This window comes from Vulpes vulpes, chromosome 5 (assembly GCF_048418805.1).
Source record: "Vulpes vulpes isolate BD-2025 chromosome 5, VulVul3, whole genome shotgun sequence".
NCBI classification, from domain to species: domain Eukaryota; kingdom Metazoa; phylum Chordata; class Mammalia; order Carnivora; family Canidae; genus Vulpes; species Vulpes vulpes.
In genome coordinates, this window is record NC_132784.1 from 66665210 (window position 1) to 66681416 (window position 16207).

The following is a 16207-nucleotide window of genomic DNA, read 5'->3' on the forward strand; positions in this document are numbered from 1 at the left end:
AGAAAAGGAAAGCAGCTCATTGTGTCATTACCAGCCAAATTAGTGCAAACTTGACTTTGGCCTGGTGCTGTCTTGTGTGTCAATTTGACCTGCTGCACCACTAACTATACCACCAGCACTTCCTTGATGCCCACAGGTAACTCCTTTCTGGACAAGACCTTGCTCAGGCCTCTGATAGCCTCTGAGCCATGAAGGATGGCTGCCCACCGGTTTCTCATGTGAAAAACTGCCTGCTTCAGCTCCCCACCCCACCCTCACTCTCCATCAGAACAACTGCTGGCTGCGTGTTGGGCCCTATTGGAGATGAGCCCCCTGGTTCCAACCCTATTACCCTTCAGACAGATGTCCATTATGTCTGGGTCATGGAAGCAGCACCCCGCGGACTCAACTTACCCACAAGTCTCCTCGCTACAGTAGAGATGACATCTTCAGGGTAAAGCTTTACCTGGGCCTTCTAGTGTGTTCACTGTGCCATCCTAGGTCCCTTGCCCAAGACTGATGCAGAGGGAGGCCACTCCTCTCCCAGTCGTTAAGCCAGCAAACAGAAAACAAAACTACATGCATTGCCTCAGAGCATCCAATATACAATACAAAATGATTCAACCTGTCCCACTGTTTCCAACCTCAACAAAGTATCATAAGATCTTACTTTCTTACAAAATACAAAAGGTTTCTCTCTCTCTCTCACCCTATAAGGGATGGAGATCAGATGGCGGCCCAAGGGGAATCCATTGAACATGACCCTCTAGTGATAAATCCCAAGAGGGCTTAATATTTACCTTTGGTATCCTGTTTGTGTAGACCTACCTAACCTACACAACCTGTTTGTGTAGACCTACCTAACCTGCAAGACTCACCAAAAAATATAAAATGCACAAATACAATCCTAATGAAAGTCTCTTACAGGAGAGTTAAGAGTTAAAATTGGCATATCATGAAGCACGTTTCAGTAGAAGGTGTCCCCAAGCCCTCCTGAGCATGCAAATATTAATTAACCCCCCCCCCCCCAAAAAAAAGTGCTTATTCCAAGTCAGGCCTTCCGGGACCTCAGGCCATTGCATAAAAATGCAGCTGCTCAGCTTTCTGGCTGTTATTTGAGCTAGGCTTGGGTCAAGGACACTGCCATCCTTTTGGGGGTCCCATTCAGATCTGAGATACTCATGGGCCATCTTTTGGCCCCATTACCATCCAGTATCATTTGACTTCTTCAATATTTTTGTAGGGGCCACAGCCTCCTATGATCTAAGATAAAGTCCATTCCAACAATATATAAACTTGAAATTCTTCAACTGACCATCTTTTAAAATTAAAAGGGAGTCACACTTATTAGCAAAAGGCCTCCAAAATGACAGATTGTACCTACAGAAGGCCTCTGATCTTCATGCCTCTCTATGATCATTGTTATTAGCAAATGGAATTGTTCTAAAGTACTGGCATCAAAACTAAACACGGGCACTCTTGGCCTCCTTACACCCACAGTGTGGATATACCTGCTGCAGGTAGGGTGATTGACACATTATCCTATGACATTTGTCCAGCTTTGTACCTCCCTGACCAATACAACTCTATGCCTAACGGTAGTCAGTTTGGCTCAAAATGACTATATTCCAAATTACAACAAAATCACACTTGCATCCTGATGACCTCTGCCTCAGTGGTAACAGCCCTCTGACCGCCAGGTCCCTGCGAATGGATGGACTTAATTCCAGAGCTAAATCCTGTGTCACCTTCCCCGTCCACGCTCTTTCCTCCCCCTTACAACCTTCTAGAAAAATCATACCACTTCTCAAATCTCTCCAAAAACGGACCTTGAGCCCCAACCTCTTGAACTCAGAATCCCTCCAAATAATATTACAGTTGACCCTTGAACAACATGAGGGCTTGGTGTTTACCTTTGGGGCACTGACCCCCTGTGCAGTTGAAAATTTGAGTATGGCTTTTGAGTCACCCAAAACTTAGCTACTAATAGCCTACTGCTGGCAGGAAGCCTCATGGATAACGCAAACAGTCAATTAACACATATTTTGTATGTTGTATGTATTGGGTATTGTGTTCTTAAAATAAAGTAAGCTAGTGAAAAGAAAATGTTAACAAAATCATAAGGAGGAGAAAATATATTTATAGCCCCATAAAAAATCCAAGTATAAGTGGACCCATGCAGTTCAAACTCATGTGGTTCAAGGGTCAACTGTCTTTTTTAGTTTACTTTTTTTTAGTAATCTGTACACCCAACATGGGGCTCGAACCATGAGATCAAGAGTCACATGCTCTTTTGACTGAAAGCAGCCAGGTACCACTGTATATCCCTAACTAAAATTACAGCCCACAGCCTTAATCAGTGTTGGGCTTACCACGCACCAAATAGGCTCTGCCTTCTGTAATTCATGCCTACTCTGCTAACCTTCTAGAAACTTTAATTGACGATATCTTCCCTTACTCTGCAGACTTACAATCATCCTGAAATTTTCAATCATTATTAAATTGGATGCCAGATTCCTTTCCTTTCAACACCAGCTTTACTAAAATATAATTCATATACCCTAAAATTCATCCTTGTAATGGACAATCCTTGTCTATATAATCCGGTGGCTTTCAGTATATTCATAGAGTTGTGTCACCATCACCATCATCTACTTTTAGAACATTTCCAACACTCCAGAGAGTAACTCCAGACCCATCAGCAGTCATGCATTCACTCCACCCTCCCAGGCCCTTGCCACCCATAAATCTGTTTTGTCTTCAAGGACTTGCCTCTTCTGGACCTTTCACATTGATGGGATCCTGTACTGTGTGGCCTTTGTGTCCAGCTTCTTTCACTGAGCAGGTGCTTTCCAGCTTCATTCACGCCATAGCTCTGCAGGTCCCTTTCACACCACCAAAGCTCCAGCCTGTCAGCACAGGACCCCCACACTCAGGTATCCCCTCAACCACAGCAAAGATCCAAAGCCACCCTTCCTGCTCATTCTTGTTTCATTCTAGACCCACAGAGTCTTCTCTCTGGGAAATCCTTTTACTGTTTACTATGTGATGAATACATTTTATGCCGTGTCCACAGGTGCTAAGTGTGCACGCAAGTAGGGAGAGGGGCAGAGAGAGAGAGAGAATATCAATCAGACACCTGGGGCACCTGGGTGGCTCAGTTAGTAAAGTTCCAGCTCTTGACTTCGGCTCAGGTCATGACCTCAGGGTCCTGGGATCGAGTCCCAAGATGGGGCTCTGCACTCAGTGGGGAGTGTTTGAGGATTCTCTTTCTCCCTCTCCCTCTGCCCCTTCTACTGCTCGTGGGCAGGAGCACACTCTCTAAAATAAATAAATAAAAATCTTCTTTAAAAATAAAAAAATAAAAACCTTCTTGGTGCAGATTGACAAAATCACAGAACCACTTTTGAAGCAATGGTGGCGACCAGAGTCAGAGGAGTGATGGCCCTGACACAGTCTGATCTTCTTTCCACTCAGGGGTCCAGAAACTGCACCCCACCACTTTATCCAGAGCTGATAGAGACAAGGGGACATGACATCAATGTCAATGTCATAGCTTACAACCGGACCTGGAGCTCCTGAGGGGTGGAGCATGTCATGGCTCAATTAGCCCTGCCTCCAAAGGGCCAGCCTGCTGGGATTTGTGGCCATGAGCAGTTACACTGCCTGTCCTGGGTGCACTGTGTGTCGTTTGTCATGGGTGTGGCCTGTTATGTGTGTGAGCACATATGTAGTACCTGTAATGTGTATCTGCCTGTTGCCTTCATGTGTTGCCTGACACATTTGGGTGTGTGTTGACTGTCATATGACAGCGTATGGGTCTCATCCATGCTCCTGGAGCAGTAAGGGGGTGTGTGAAGTCTACTAATGGGGAACTCACCTGCCACCAGGAGCGTGATCAGAGACCATGCTTCCATCTCGAGTGGCTGCTCCATGTTCCTGGGCCACCTTCCCATCTGTTCAACATCAGAGTCTTTACCTAGTATTCAAATGGGTGTTAGAAATGACTTTGGACTCTGACAAATTGTAGACCTGTTCCTGTCCCGTCTCCATGTTTGCCCAGCACATCCTGCGGCCCACACTCCCCTGAAGAGCACCCAGTCCTGCCCTCAGAGGCTTACTATCGAAATGTCTGATTGCCTAGCTCTGATTGGAGTTTAGCTGGAATCCTGCCAGGAGCATGTTGTGACACGTGCTGCCAGAGAAATTTCCTTTCCACGCCGATAGGGAACTGATAGGGAACCGGAAAGGCAGTGCTGGCACTCACCCGGACTACAGGTCACATGATGTGACACTTTCTGGTCTGCTTGTCAGTGAAAGTCTGAGTGTAAGGGAGGAAGTTTTCCAATATTTAACTGCCTGAGCATCCAGACCACCTGCTAGGAGGGCTGGGTGAGGGGACTTGTGGCCCTGGCTAGAGCTGCCGTCTTCCCAGTCCTTCATGACCGCAGGACCCCAGAATCTGCCAAAGACAACCTGGTAACTGGCCTGGGGAGGGGGGCTCCCTTCTCAGGAGTCACAAAACATAGATTTCACCTTCCCTAGTACTGGGCTCAGAAAGAATGCAGCTGGTCCTCTGGGCAAGGGGTGCCCCAAAGTCCAGTGAGGGACTTGCGACAGATACACAATAGCTGATATCCATTGAGGGCTTTCTCTGTGCCAGCCCTGTGCTAACCCAAGGGGTGCCCAACATTCTCAGGTCCTGACATGCCTGATGCCTCAGCAATTTTCCACAGCGCTTCTTGGCCAAAAGAAATATCTAATAGTTCTGTTAACCAATTATCTTAGGTCCAAATAATATGTTCTAACAACCTAGTGGTCATTTAGGAAATAAAATGCACATAAGTAGGGAAAAAACTCAGTACTTTTATTTCATTCTTTAAAACTACCACTTACTAATCGGCTGTGTGGTGGCAAGCTCCTGACACTTCAAAGTCAGACTGGATTCCCCAGCTTCATTTCCTGGTCCATGGTGATTTTCATTTATCCCCCAAACCACAGGAAACCTAGCTTCTCAGAGCTATAACATGACGGGAATGCAGTGTGATCTAATGTTGAACCTGTGAGCCACCTAGACCTAGCAGTTTGCTTGGGGTGGACAGATATATGGTATGCTATTTGCCTCCAAACTTTAGAAAATTTAAGGTCCTCTGCACTCCTGTGAGTTACCTACAGGGCTTGGATACCTTGGAGCTATGGCACTCAGCAATTTCAAACACTCCTGATTTACAGAGACAGACTTTACCAAGAAGGCACCTGCGGCTCTGATGTGCCAGGCCCTTGCCTGAGGTCACAGAGCCTGGTTCTAGGGCTCCCTAGGAGTTCCTAGATGGAAACTCAAGTGAGGTCCATGAAGGGCAAAGGAGGAAGGAGAGCCACCGTCTATGAGTGGTGGAATCTGAGAGACCTAATGCTGAAGTGGGTGTGGACCCGACCTGGTCTTCAGGAATCGAGGGGGTGTGGGGAGTGAGGAATGGTGTGGCCCCAGGAGAGGATCTGTTGGGGCACAGTCACGGACTCCATGACCCTCCTGTGGCCCTCTTACCTGTCCTTACCCAGGCATTCAAACCCTGTCCAGTGTGGTCTCAGTCCCTCCCTTGGGGTTATGGAGAAAGGGGCACCCTCAGGCTGTAGGGGGTTTGTGTCTCTCATGAGCACAGCTGCTGAAGCCATAGCTGGGAGAGGACAGTGGCCAAGTACACCTGGGCTCAGACAATCATCCCCTCTGTCCCTACTGACGGGAGTCCAGGGGTCCGAAATCAGTGGCCCAGCAGGCTCCGCAGGCACACATTGGGGCGCTTCCCTTACCCCCACAGCCTAACATTTCCCAGTCAGGACAATACAAAACCTCTTTATTTCTCATTTTCTATAAAAAGTCATGCCCCTAGACGGGTCGCGGGGATAGGATGTGCAAAGGTGGCGCACCTGCAGAGAGGGCAGGAGGGCAGCGCTGGGGCGGGGCTGGGGGGTGGCTCTGCAGAGGACCCCGACACTTCTCGAGCCTGGGTGTGGTCGTGGGGAGTGGACCCTGGAGGAGGGGGGTCGGCTGTGCTGTCTCTTAGCCCCAGGCCTGGGCTTGGTTCCTGAACGTGCGCCCCGGGGAGAAGGTCCTTCCTGAGGATGGTGCACTCGCAGGCCCCCCCCCCGCCCCCGACCTGAGACGCGGTAAACCGAGGCCGGCGAGCCGGCTGGGCCCCTCACTGCTCCTCGGACCCGTCGCCCCCCAGGGCCTGTTCGTAGGGGCAGGGTCGGCGGCCGAGGCCGCCTGGCTCGGGGCCGGGCCGGGGCCCCGAGGGCGCCACCTCCTCCTCCACGCCGTCCCCCGGGCCGCCGCCGCCACCGCCGTGCTCGCCCTCCGCGTCGCTCTCGTCGGAGTTGTCCTCCTCCAGGTAGCGGTAGCCGCGCACCTTGTGCTGCGGCCGCGGGATGCGGGGCTGGCGCGGGACCAGGCCCCGCTGCAGCTTGTGCTCCATCCACAGGTACGAGGCCGCGGCCGCCAGCAGCGTCAGCAGCAGCACCGCCAGCTTGGCCTGAGGGCACAGACACGGATGCAGGGGACCCGCGGGCCAGCCCCTCTATTCTATTTCATCTTTTTCCAATGTTGGTGGGACCTGCTAAACCCACCCACCAGTAGGTGGGAGGGAGCGGAGGACAAGAGGAAGCCAGCCTGCCCCCCCCTGCAGGCCAGGAAGGGAGAAAGCCTCTCCCACACTCAGCTCAGAGCTGACCCCTGGTGAACAGGTCATCAAACTACCCACAAGGTGGCTGCGGGGGAAGGGCGGGGGCACCCACAAGGAAAGAAAAACTTGAACCTCTTCAGAGATGGGTAAACTGAGGGCCATGGGAAGTGAGGCAGTAAGAAGGTTCTGGGTTAGGAGCCACTCAGTGGGCTTGACATAGGACCAGACCTTGGAGACTGGAGCCCTTTGGGGACTGTGAGGCTACAGTGGGCACTCAGAAAGTATCTGTGGCCTGGGGGTTGCCACGTGGGTTGCTAACGCCCCAGAGGCCCTCCTCCCAACACTAAGGCTCACCTTCATGGGCAGGCTTGAGCCCAGGTACACGGTGAAGATGGCCACTGCCTGCCACCAGTGGTAGATAGTGAAGATGAAGTCTTGTCTTTCTTTGTCCTCATAGAGGATTCCCAAGAGTGCTGCAGGTGAGCAGGACAGTACAGGAAGGGGAGAGGTGTCATCTGGAGCCCAGAGTGGCTGGTCTCCCACCTGCGACCCACCTTAAGCCCAGCACTGGGCTGATCTCAGCCCTTGGCCTTGGAGCTCCCAGAAAGCCTTTGTGAATAGGTCCTGGCCTGCCCCCTCATGGAAGCCCTGGTTTGTTATGGTGCCTGGGATGCTGAGTGGAGGCACGAACAGGAACCTTGCTGGGAGGTAGAGTTGGGCCTCACTCTGGGGCACATGTGTGGCCTCAAAAGTGGCAAGCTCAATGTGCAATCATATCCTGGCCTCTCTTGGACCACAGATGCATAATGCCAGGCCTTCGAGGGCTGTTACTCCTCACTCAGGGCTCAGGGGGGGCAAACTGCTTACAGCAACAAGCTTTCTGCGAATCAAACCTGAAGTTGGGAGGTTTGAACTATTTCTCAAGGAATCCTCCCTGCGGTAGGAAGAAGGAGCACTGGACAGGAAGTCAGGAGACACGGATTTTACTCCCAAGACTATAAAGTGCAGAGAATTCCTACAGAGATGAAGTTTCAAATGTTGGCTCTATGGATGACTCAGGGCAAGTTAAGTCCCCATGGCCAGTTTTCCTATCCGTAAAATGAGATGACACATATTATGTTGTGTTCTGTGATTTTAATGTGAGAAAGCCCATATAGCATCTGGCAAATTGTACCCTCACCTGCCACTCAGGACATTAACATGCCTACCCTAAGGCCTTGCAGTGTGACTCTACCCCTCAGGCCTGCTGTGAAGAGACATGGAGCCTCCACGGTTCAGAAGAAAGAGGCAGGAAGCAGAGCTGGGCAGGCAGAAGGGGATGCCAGGTCAAGACCCAATTCCAGACTTACTGTGGGCCCAAGCTACCCAGGCTGGATGCTGCCCAGAGCTGGCTGCCTCTGAGCAACAGCCAAGAGAGTACAGCCCAGGGTTGGGGCTCCTTGCCCTATGACAAGTACAGATGCCTGACTCTCTGATGGTGGGTGCACCTGAGTCAGCCCCTGCCCTGCCCACAGCGGGCATGCCCTACCACACCACACCTCCGGGGTGATGTTCAAAACTGTTAATAGCACTGGCCTATCAGAATAGATGCTGGTGTGGAAGACCTGAAGAGCGATACCTGCATGTCCCAGCTATGTGTCACTGGCATATGCCCACCTGTGGGCAGAGAGGATCACACAGCTGAACTCTGACCCTCCCCTCTTTCTGCAAACAGAGCTCTACTGGCCAATGCTCTCACCCCATCAACCCAGACTCAGGGCCTGGACTCTGCCACTTGGCAGACTGGTGTTGGGACTCCATGTCTGCTCCCAGCTCTTCTCCAGAAAAGGGCCCTGTCTGCAACTGCACCCTGGAGTGTGGACAGGCTCACCCACTGCTGCCCATGCTCCCTAGAGCACGGAGCAGCAATCTGCTCCCAGTGCCATGAAAACTATGCCAGGGTGGGCATAGGTATGAAAGCAAAGTATTCCCCATGTGTTTTTTCACCCTCGGGGTGCCCACAGAGCGCCATACCTATTCCTTGTAGCCATAAGACCTCACACTAAGCCTGCAGTGTCCATGAGGCCCCAAGCCCACCCTGGGGTGTCCACAGGATGTCCATGGCATGCAACTCCCCTGTGTGTCCACAGCCCTCCCCATCTGTCCCTGCAGTCCATGGAACTTCCTTCCACTCCTGGAGTGTCTACAGGGATCCCCAGCTACCTCCACCGTAACAGATCCCCAGTATACCCATGGTGTCCTACGTCTGTCCCTGGAAGTTCTGTGCTCCTCCCCAACCACCCTGAGGTAACCACAGGGTCCCCCGCCATCCCAGTGCCCATGGGTGTACTCACTGCTGAGCCCAGTCTTATTGAGGGCACTGCCTACACCCCAGAGGACAGCTGCTACGTAGAGGATCCAAATGTGTTGCAGGACCCGAGGTGCAGGGGCCCAGAAAAAGAGGCCAAGTGTGAGGAGCAGGTGCAGGCCAGCCCCAGCCACCAGAGGCACCGGGCGTGGCAGCCACAGCCCCAGCAGGCCTAGGATTGAGGAGGCTGACGCGCCCAGGCTGTAAGCCACAAGGAGGTAGGCCAGGCGTTCCAGTCCCACTGAGCACACACCATAGCCCTGGGGGGTGGGGGGGTGGGGATGGACGAGGGTGAGTGTTAGGGGTCAGCTGGCCCAGGCTCTAGCCCTCCCCACCTGAAGTCTCTGGGTCATACCCTGTCCTCCCTGGGCCCCCTCATGAACTCCCTCCAAGGTGCATGGGAAGGTTCTGAAGGTACAGACTAGAGAAAAGGCTTTGACAGTGTCTAGATACCAAGGTTGTGCCCGGCATGGAATCACACGCTTTATGGGCCTCATTCCGTCCCAACTGTATAGCACCTCTGGGAATAAGCATCCTTACTGGAATCACTTCACAGATAAGGAAACCGAGGCCCAGAGAGCTTAAAATAATTTGCCTAAGGCGAGGGCTGGGGGGAAGCCAGGGAAGAGAAGAAAGAGGGAGGGGAATATCTGGGACGCCCTTGTACATACTTAAGACATGTATTCAAAACCTATTCATCTTTTATCTGAAATATGAATTCAGCTGGAAGCCCTGTGTTTTATCTGGCGACACCATGCAGGCGGTACTCACCAGGGCGAGCCCAGTGCAGGCAAAGAGCACCTCGAAGCCGCTGTAGATAAAGAAGGGCACGAGGTGCCGCAGGCGGAAGTCGCGCACGTGCTTGAAGGGCAGCTGGAAGATGTTGCCCCAGCCCACGCTGCGCAGGTCGATCTCCTCAGTGGGCCGGTAGGCGGCGCCGCACAGCCCCAGCACCTGCGGACCCGGACCCGCGAGCTGAGAGCCGGGCCCACCCGCCGAGCACAGGCCCCGCCCCGGGCACACCCACAGGCCTCGACCTTACCCCCAGCTCCGCCTCCAGGAGGTGGCCACGCCCCCACCCTCATTCGGCCTCTCAGGTTCCGCCCACAGCCCAGTCTCTCAGACCCCGTCTCCAGCTCCACCCTGGACCGGGCTTGGTTCCCTAACCCTTGGCCTCTGGGATTCCAAATCCAGGCTTAGTCCCAAGCCTCTGGCCTGGGTCCTAGGTTCAGACCCCCTTCCCCATGGCTCAGGCCTGGCTCCTAGCTCAGACCAGGACTCCAAGCCATAACCTTGCCCAGGCTGCCAGCAATGTACTCAGATCGCACCCCTTTCTCCCTGCCTCGGTCCCCAGACTTCGTTGACTTCGCCCCACCCCATCCTGGGCGCACCAGCAGCATGGCCAGGAAAGCCACCGCCATGAGCACACTCTCCACCACAATGAGGTTCCCGCTCCGTGGTAACGTCCGCAGAACAGTCTTGTTGAAGCCACTGAGGATGCCCTGGCTGTTAGTACCTAGAGGTGGGTGGGGACGGGGAATCAAGCACACTGTCAACTCAACCACAAAGAAATGGAGCAAGGAGGGCAGGTGGAGGGGAGAGTTGGAGGTGCTGGGCGAGGACAGTGCTTGCAAAGGAAGGGTTCACTTGGGGAGCAGTGTGGAGGTGAGGGCCGCTGGGGCTAGACCAGCGGCAAGGAGAGGAGCACCTTCCCCCCTTTCATGCTCTAGTGCCTGGAGGCTGGAGGGGGGCCGCCAGTCCCCCCACCACCCCATACAACCCCATACATTCACCCTGCTGTGGTTGAGCTCTGAGGGTATGCATGGCACTGAGAGAGAATCCCCAGAAGCCTCGGCCCAGATGGCATCTCTTCCAGGCAGCCTTCCCTGATGCACTCTGTCCCCACCAGACTACGTCTAATGTCCTAACTGCATACTCCTATAGGGCCCTATGCTGTGCCCATGAGAGCTGTGGGCCACCAGGCTCTCAGCCCTGAACCTGCGGGCAAGGGCATCCTCTCTGGGTGCTCTTAAGAGCCTAGTGTCTGCTGGATGACTCAATGGCAGGGGCAAGCAAACCTTGGGGACCCCACCCCATGAGGACTAACCGCAGCTCTGCACGTTGTAGAGTGTGTGGTTCAGGTCATACAGGTAGTGGTTCAGGAAGTAGATCATGGGCAGCTGGGCACAGGCGAAGCTCAGCTGTGGGCAGGAGAGCAGCTTGGCATGGGCTCAGAACCAGGTAGGGGCACAGAACCTGGAAGGGGTCTGGGTGCAGCCTTGGCAGAACAGGAGCCCTCCCACTTCCCGGGGCAGCCTGGTGGCAGGAGGGAGTGCCCAATGCAGGAGGACTTTCTTCTGCACAGGGAGGGGATGAGATCTCAGTCACTAGAGGTAAATAACCAGATGTGGGCTCAAGAAAGGGCAGTGGGACTAGAGGGATGAAAAAACTAGAATGTGGTCCTGGAATACCCTCCCTCAGTGGCCCCATAGGTGGTACTCACATGGAAGAAGCTATAGAAGATCGCTTGGAAGACCAGGAGGTATGGTGCATGGGAGCCCCGAGGCGGGCGCTGCTGGGGGCCCTGCTCATCCCTCTCCTTATAGTGGGAGTACTCGTAATACTTCTGAGCCATCCTGAACCACAGAGGAGAGAAAGCTTCCCCCAGTCCATTCTCTAAACAGGTCTCTGCTTCCTGCACCCAAGGCTAAGGGCTATGTCTCATAGATGGGGAAACTGAGACCCAAAAGGCAGGAAGTGCTGCCCAAGTTCCCCCAGATAAGGTTGGCAATGCAGCAGAGACTCAGCCAGGTCTCCAACCTCCCACCTTGTTGCCCACCAGACTCACCTGGTGATGTAGTTGCCCATGGAGGCCCAAAGTGGCACGATGGCCATGCCCAGGGCCACAGCTGAGGGCACAAGGGTGTAGTAACGCTCCCAGTAGTTGGTGGAGACAAAGAGGGCATAGATGCCCACAGCCAGAAACATCATCCACTTGGTGCCAAAAAACCTGTGGGCAGTGGGAAGGATGCTGGGACCATGAGCCTACTGAGACTACTGTGGCCTGAAACCAGAGTGGCCACAGCTCATGAGGTGGTGTGAGGTAGGGAGCAATCCCAGGCCTTGGAGTCAGGGGCCCTAAGATGAAATAGCAGAGATGTGGACTTGCTGATGGTCTCAGGAAAGCCCTGTATCCACACACTCAGGTTTTCACCGCTTAATATGGGCACAGAACCCAAACCACAAGCCTCTCATGGGAAGGAGATAAGAGGGGAGCGGTCACAAGTCAGTGGTCTGTGGGCACACCCGGCCGTCATCTGTGATCTGGGCTGGCTGGCCAGTCCCCTGGTCTCCATCCACTCTCATGTGCTGGGACATCAGGGCACCCAGAACACAACCCAAACTGGGGCAAGGAAACTAGGACCTGAGAAGGGTCAGAGGCAGGCCCAGGACCTCCTCCCTGCCCATCGCTCTTGCAGTCCGCTGTAGTCATTTGGGAAGCTTCTGCCCCACTGGCTCCTAGGACTACAGCCTTGCTGACTCTGAGAAAATGTCACACTGTGTTTAAAGGTGGTGACAAGATGAGGGCCCATTCAGGGCATGGAGGCTCGTCAAGCTGAAAACCACTACCAGGAGCTTTGGGGTGTTTTGAGTATTTGTGCCCATTAGTTCCTTTCTTTGCCTTGGTTTCCAGGAAGTTCAAAGACAAACAACCCTAATTTTCTGATACAATTACTCTCTCTTCAGTTACAGGGCCCTAGTCCTTATCCATATTTTGCCATGGCATAAACAGACAGGCAGCCCACTCTGATCTATTTTGGGGAGGGTAAGTCACAAAAAATGTACTGTACATCTTGATGGAGTAAACGAGCAAAAAGTAAAAATACTAACCCTCACTGCTGTGAGGCTGTGCTTTTAAAAAATGATGCACACAACCTGTGGTCATGCAGATTGGCATGGCCCTTTAGAAAATCAGTCCAGAAAAGAAATAGAAAGAAAGAAAGAAAGAAAGAAAGAAAGAAAGAAAGAAAGAAAGAAAGAAAGAAAAGAAAAGAAAAGAAAAGAAAAGAAAAGAAAAGAAAAGAAAAGAAAAGAAAAGAAAAGAAAAGAAGAAAGGAAAGGAAAGGAAAGGAAAGGAAAGGAAAGGAAAGGAAAGAAAAGAAAAGAAAAGAAAAGAAAAGAAAAGAAAAGAAAAGAAAAGAAAAGAAAAGAAGTCCAGTAGCTTGGGCAAGGGGCAAGCTTGGGGTAAGGGATTCAAACTTTCAGACTGCCAGGTGCTGCCTGTGGGGCCTGGTGGGCAAGCTGTTGAATGTCTCAGTTTCTCTTTGTCTGCTAGAGCACCTACCTCGGATTATAGGGCATGAGGTAGCATTTACAAAGTGCCTAGCACATTGGAAACAAAATAAAAGCTAGCTGTTATTATCACGGTGATTCAAGAGCTGTAAAGCCTTTCATATACCTCTAATCTGCTAAGGCCACTGCTAGAAACTTATAGCAATTTTTTGTTTCTTAATTTTAAGAAGGAAGGAACTAGGGGTGCCCCGGTGGCTTGGTCGGTTAGGCCTCTGACTTCAGCCCAGGTCATGATCTCAGCATCCCTGGATGCACTCCGGGTATCCTACTGGGCACTCAGCAGGGAGTCTGCTTCTCCCTGCACCCCTCCCTGCACCCCTCCCCCTGCTCCTGCTCTGTCTCAAACAAATAAAATCTTTTTTAAAAAATGGAGAAGAGCTACAAGCTCAAAGTGAATCTGCACAAAGGGGGGAAGGTGAATGTCCAACTCTGAGCTGCACTACCTGCACCCAGGTAGAAGATGCTACCCTCATAAGGTCCTCGGGGTGAAGACTGAGGAGCAGGCCAAGATGTGCACAGTGAAAAGAAAGAAAAGGAAAAGTGAACATTGCACATGCTCTGGTGACAAGGACATAAATGTTACCTATATGGGCTGGTGGGATGATGAACAGCTGATTTACTGGAGGGCTTGGGTAGGTTTTTGTTTCTTCTGATTTCAGTTATGATTCTAACACTGTTTGTACAATTATGTTAAAGGAGTTTGGGGTTTTCTGGGTTGGGAGGGTTTTTTTTTTTTGTTTGTTTCTTATTTGGTTGGTTTTGGGGGTTTGGTTTAAGATAGAGGAACTAAAACTCCTCTAATTTGTAGGCTAGTCTCTGGGTCTCATCTGAGCAGAGACCTACCTCCTGGTGGGGAGGGTACTTGTCGAGGGGAATTATGCACTGGCCAGGAGCCTGGAACAGATGCCTCCAAGGCTCAGGTCCAGGGTCAACCCTCTGGGGCACCTGCGGGGCCCTTCCTTTTCAGTGAGAAGTATCCCTCAACACTGACCACAGCTGATAAGGCTGGACTTGGAGCCTGGGTCTTGCTGGCTGTCACATTCTCTCCAGGGAGTCCACAGCCTTGATCCCAAAAGTCACTCACTGTAGCTCCAGGCCATGGGGGGGGGCGGAGCAGGCATAAAGACAATGCCATGTGGGTCATGGGCAAGCTGAGGAAAGGAGCAGGAGTGAACTTCTGTTGTCACATGCACATATGCCCTGAGGAGAAGTTTGTTTCCTTCCCCAAACGCAGGTTCTCCCTTTCTCTCTCACCCCACCAGGTAGACAAGGCTTCTCCCCAGCTTCCTGCCCTGGGAACACCACGGGCCAACAGCCCTTATGCCCCTTCAACATCTGAAGACCAGCCCTGTTGTGGACAGCAGCCTCGCACCTGATGAGCACAGGTGTGTAGAGCAGAGCCGCGATGGGGGTCACGTTGATGCCCATCAGCATCTTGTTGTCAATGTCCGGCAGGCCCATGTTGCCATACTTCACCTCGCGGTAGGTCTCATCATAGTGCAGGATCAGCTGCATCTGCAGGAGGCCTGGGGATAGGGAGCAGGCATGGAGGGGGCAGCCTGACTTGCTGGCACACGAGCTTGAAGGGAACTCCTGTCACCGAAGGAGTCCCAGATTCCAATGCCCCTGAGAACAGAGAGGGCTGCCCTGACGGGGCCAAGCAAGCATCCTGTCAGCGGCAGCGACAGCGACTTGAATCCAGACCCTCGCCCCACTTCACCCCTGACACCAGCACCCACCCCTCCGACACACACACGTGCAGCGCTCCAGACCTGGAAGGCAGCTTACCTGCCCAGGGCACCCAGTCCCCGCCCGCACGCTCACGAAGGCTCGTGCTGGGAATCAGGGACACTGCACAGGGACCCTGACTCGTGCTGGGGCCGCAGCAGCAGCTGCTAGGGGTCATTTGGGGAAGTGAAAGAGGAAGGGGGGAAGAGGCCCCTAAGGTTTCTCCTCCCCTGGCCGGGGCGGGAAGCCGTGGGTTCTAGCGCGGGAGCCCGCGGGGCCGCCCCCGCGCGGGGCCGGGCCGGGCCAGGGCGCGCCGCCTACCCAGGTAGACGCCGTAGGTGAGCATGCCGCCGGTGCTGGCCGCCAGCACGTTCTTGAGCACGCCGAGGCGCTTGCGGCGGTAGTAGCGGCGCTCTTCCTCCTCCTCGTTGTAGTTGGGGTACGCGCCCACCAGCTCGTCCAGCTGCGGGGCACGCACGGCGCTCGCACGCGGGCAAGGGCCCCAGGGCCGCACCGCACCCCGGCCGGGGAGGCTCCGGGTGCCCCCCTCCCCGCACCCGCGGCCCGGCCCCCCGCGCCCCGCACGGCCCGCCTAGGGGGCTGTCTCTCACCCTCGCCGGGGAGGCCCCCGCGCTCTGCACCCCCTCATAGACCCGTCCCCGCTCACCGGAGCCCCGGACCCGTCTGGGACCCCGAGCCGGTCCTCATCGCCCTGCGCCCCCGCGACCCCCGCCACCCGGTAGAGCGGCGGCTCGGCTTCCATGGCCCGAGACCCCGCCGGAGCACTGGCTGCGGCCCCTCTGCTTGCGAGCAGCGGGCAGGGCACTTCCTCCCGGCGGCCGGGACCTGCCCCCGCCCTGCGGGCCGCCTTCTCGAGAGGGGCGTGTCCAGGGCGCGCGGGGGGAGGAGGAGCGTGTCCGGGGCGCGCGGGGGCAGGAGGGGCGTGTCCAGGGCGCGCGGGGGCAGGAGGGGCGTGTCCAGGGCGCGCGGGGGCAGGAGGGGCGTGTCCGGGGCGCGCGGGGGCAGGAGGGGCGTGTCCGGGGCGCGCGGGGGCAGGAGGGGCGTGTCCAGGGCGCGCGGGGGCAGGAGGGGCGTACCCTGGGTGCCTGTGCAGCCAGGA

The 16207-nt window shown here is 54.2% G+C and overlaps 1 protein-coding gene across 1 annotated transcript; it reads right to left on the reverse strand.

The window, feature by feature from the left end:
• Window positions 1-5814: 5814 nt before the first annotated feature.
• UNC93B1 (unc-93 homolog B1, TLR signaling regulator) lies at window positions 5815-15936 on the reverse strand. The gene is made up of 11 exons (XM_072758514.1): window positions 15755-15936; window positions 15409-15550; window positions 14732-14885; window positions 11855-12016; window positions 11510-11642; window positions 11114-11207; window positions 10398-10522; window positions 9778-9960; window positions 8993-9266; window positions 7014-7132; window positions 5815-6509 (listed from the first exon to the last, which is right to left on the reverse strand). Exons 1-11 carry the CDS (start codon window positions 15848-15850, stop codon window positions 6177-6179), a joined length of 1815 nt encoding a protein of 604 aa, XP_072614615.1. The 5' UTR covers window positions 15851-15936; the 3' UTR covers window positions 5815-6176.
• Between the last annotated feature and the right edge of the window lie 271 nt (window positions 15937-16207).

Coding starts and splice junctions, on each gene's coding strand:
- UNC93B1 (XM_072758514.1), bottom strand. CDS start 15,850: ATGGAAGCCGAGCCGCCGCTCTACCGGGTGGCGGGGGTCGCGGGGGCG. Junction 9,267..9,777: donor CCTGCACTGGGCTCGCCCTG/GTGAGTACCGCC, acceptor CCCACCCCCCAG/GGCTATGGTGTGTGCTCAGT. Junction 7,133..8,992: donor CAATAAGACTGGGCTCAGCA/GTGAGTACACCC, acceptor GCTCACCTGCAG/CACTCTTGGGAATCCTCTAT.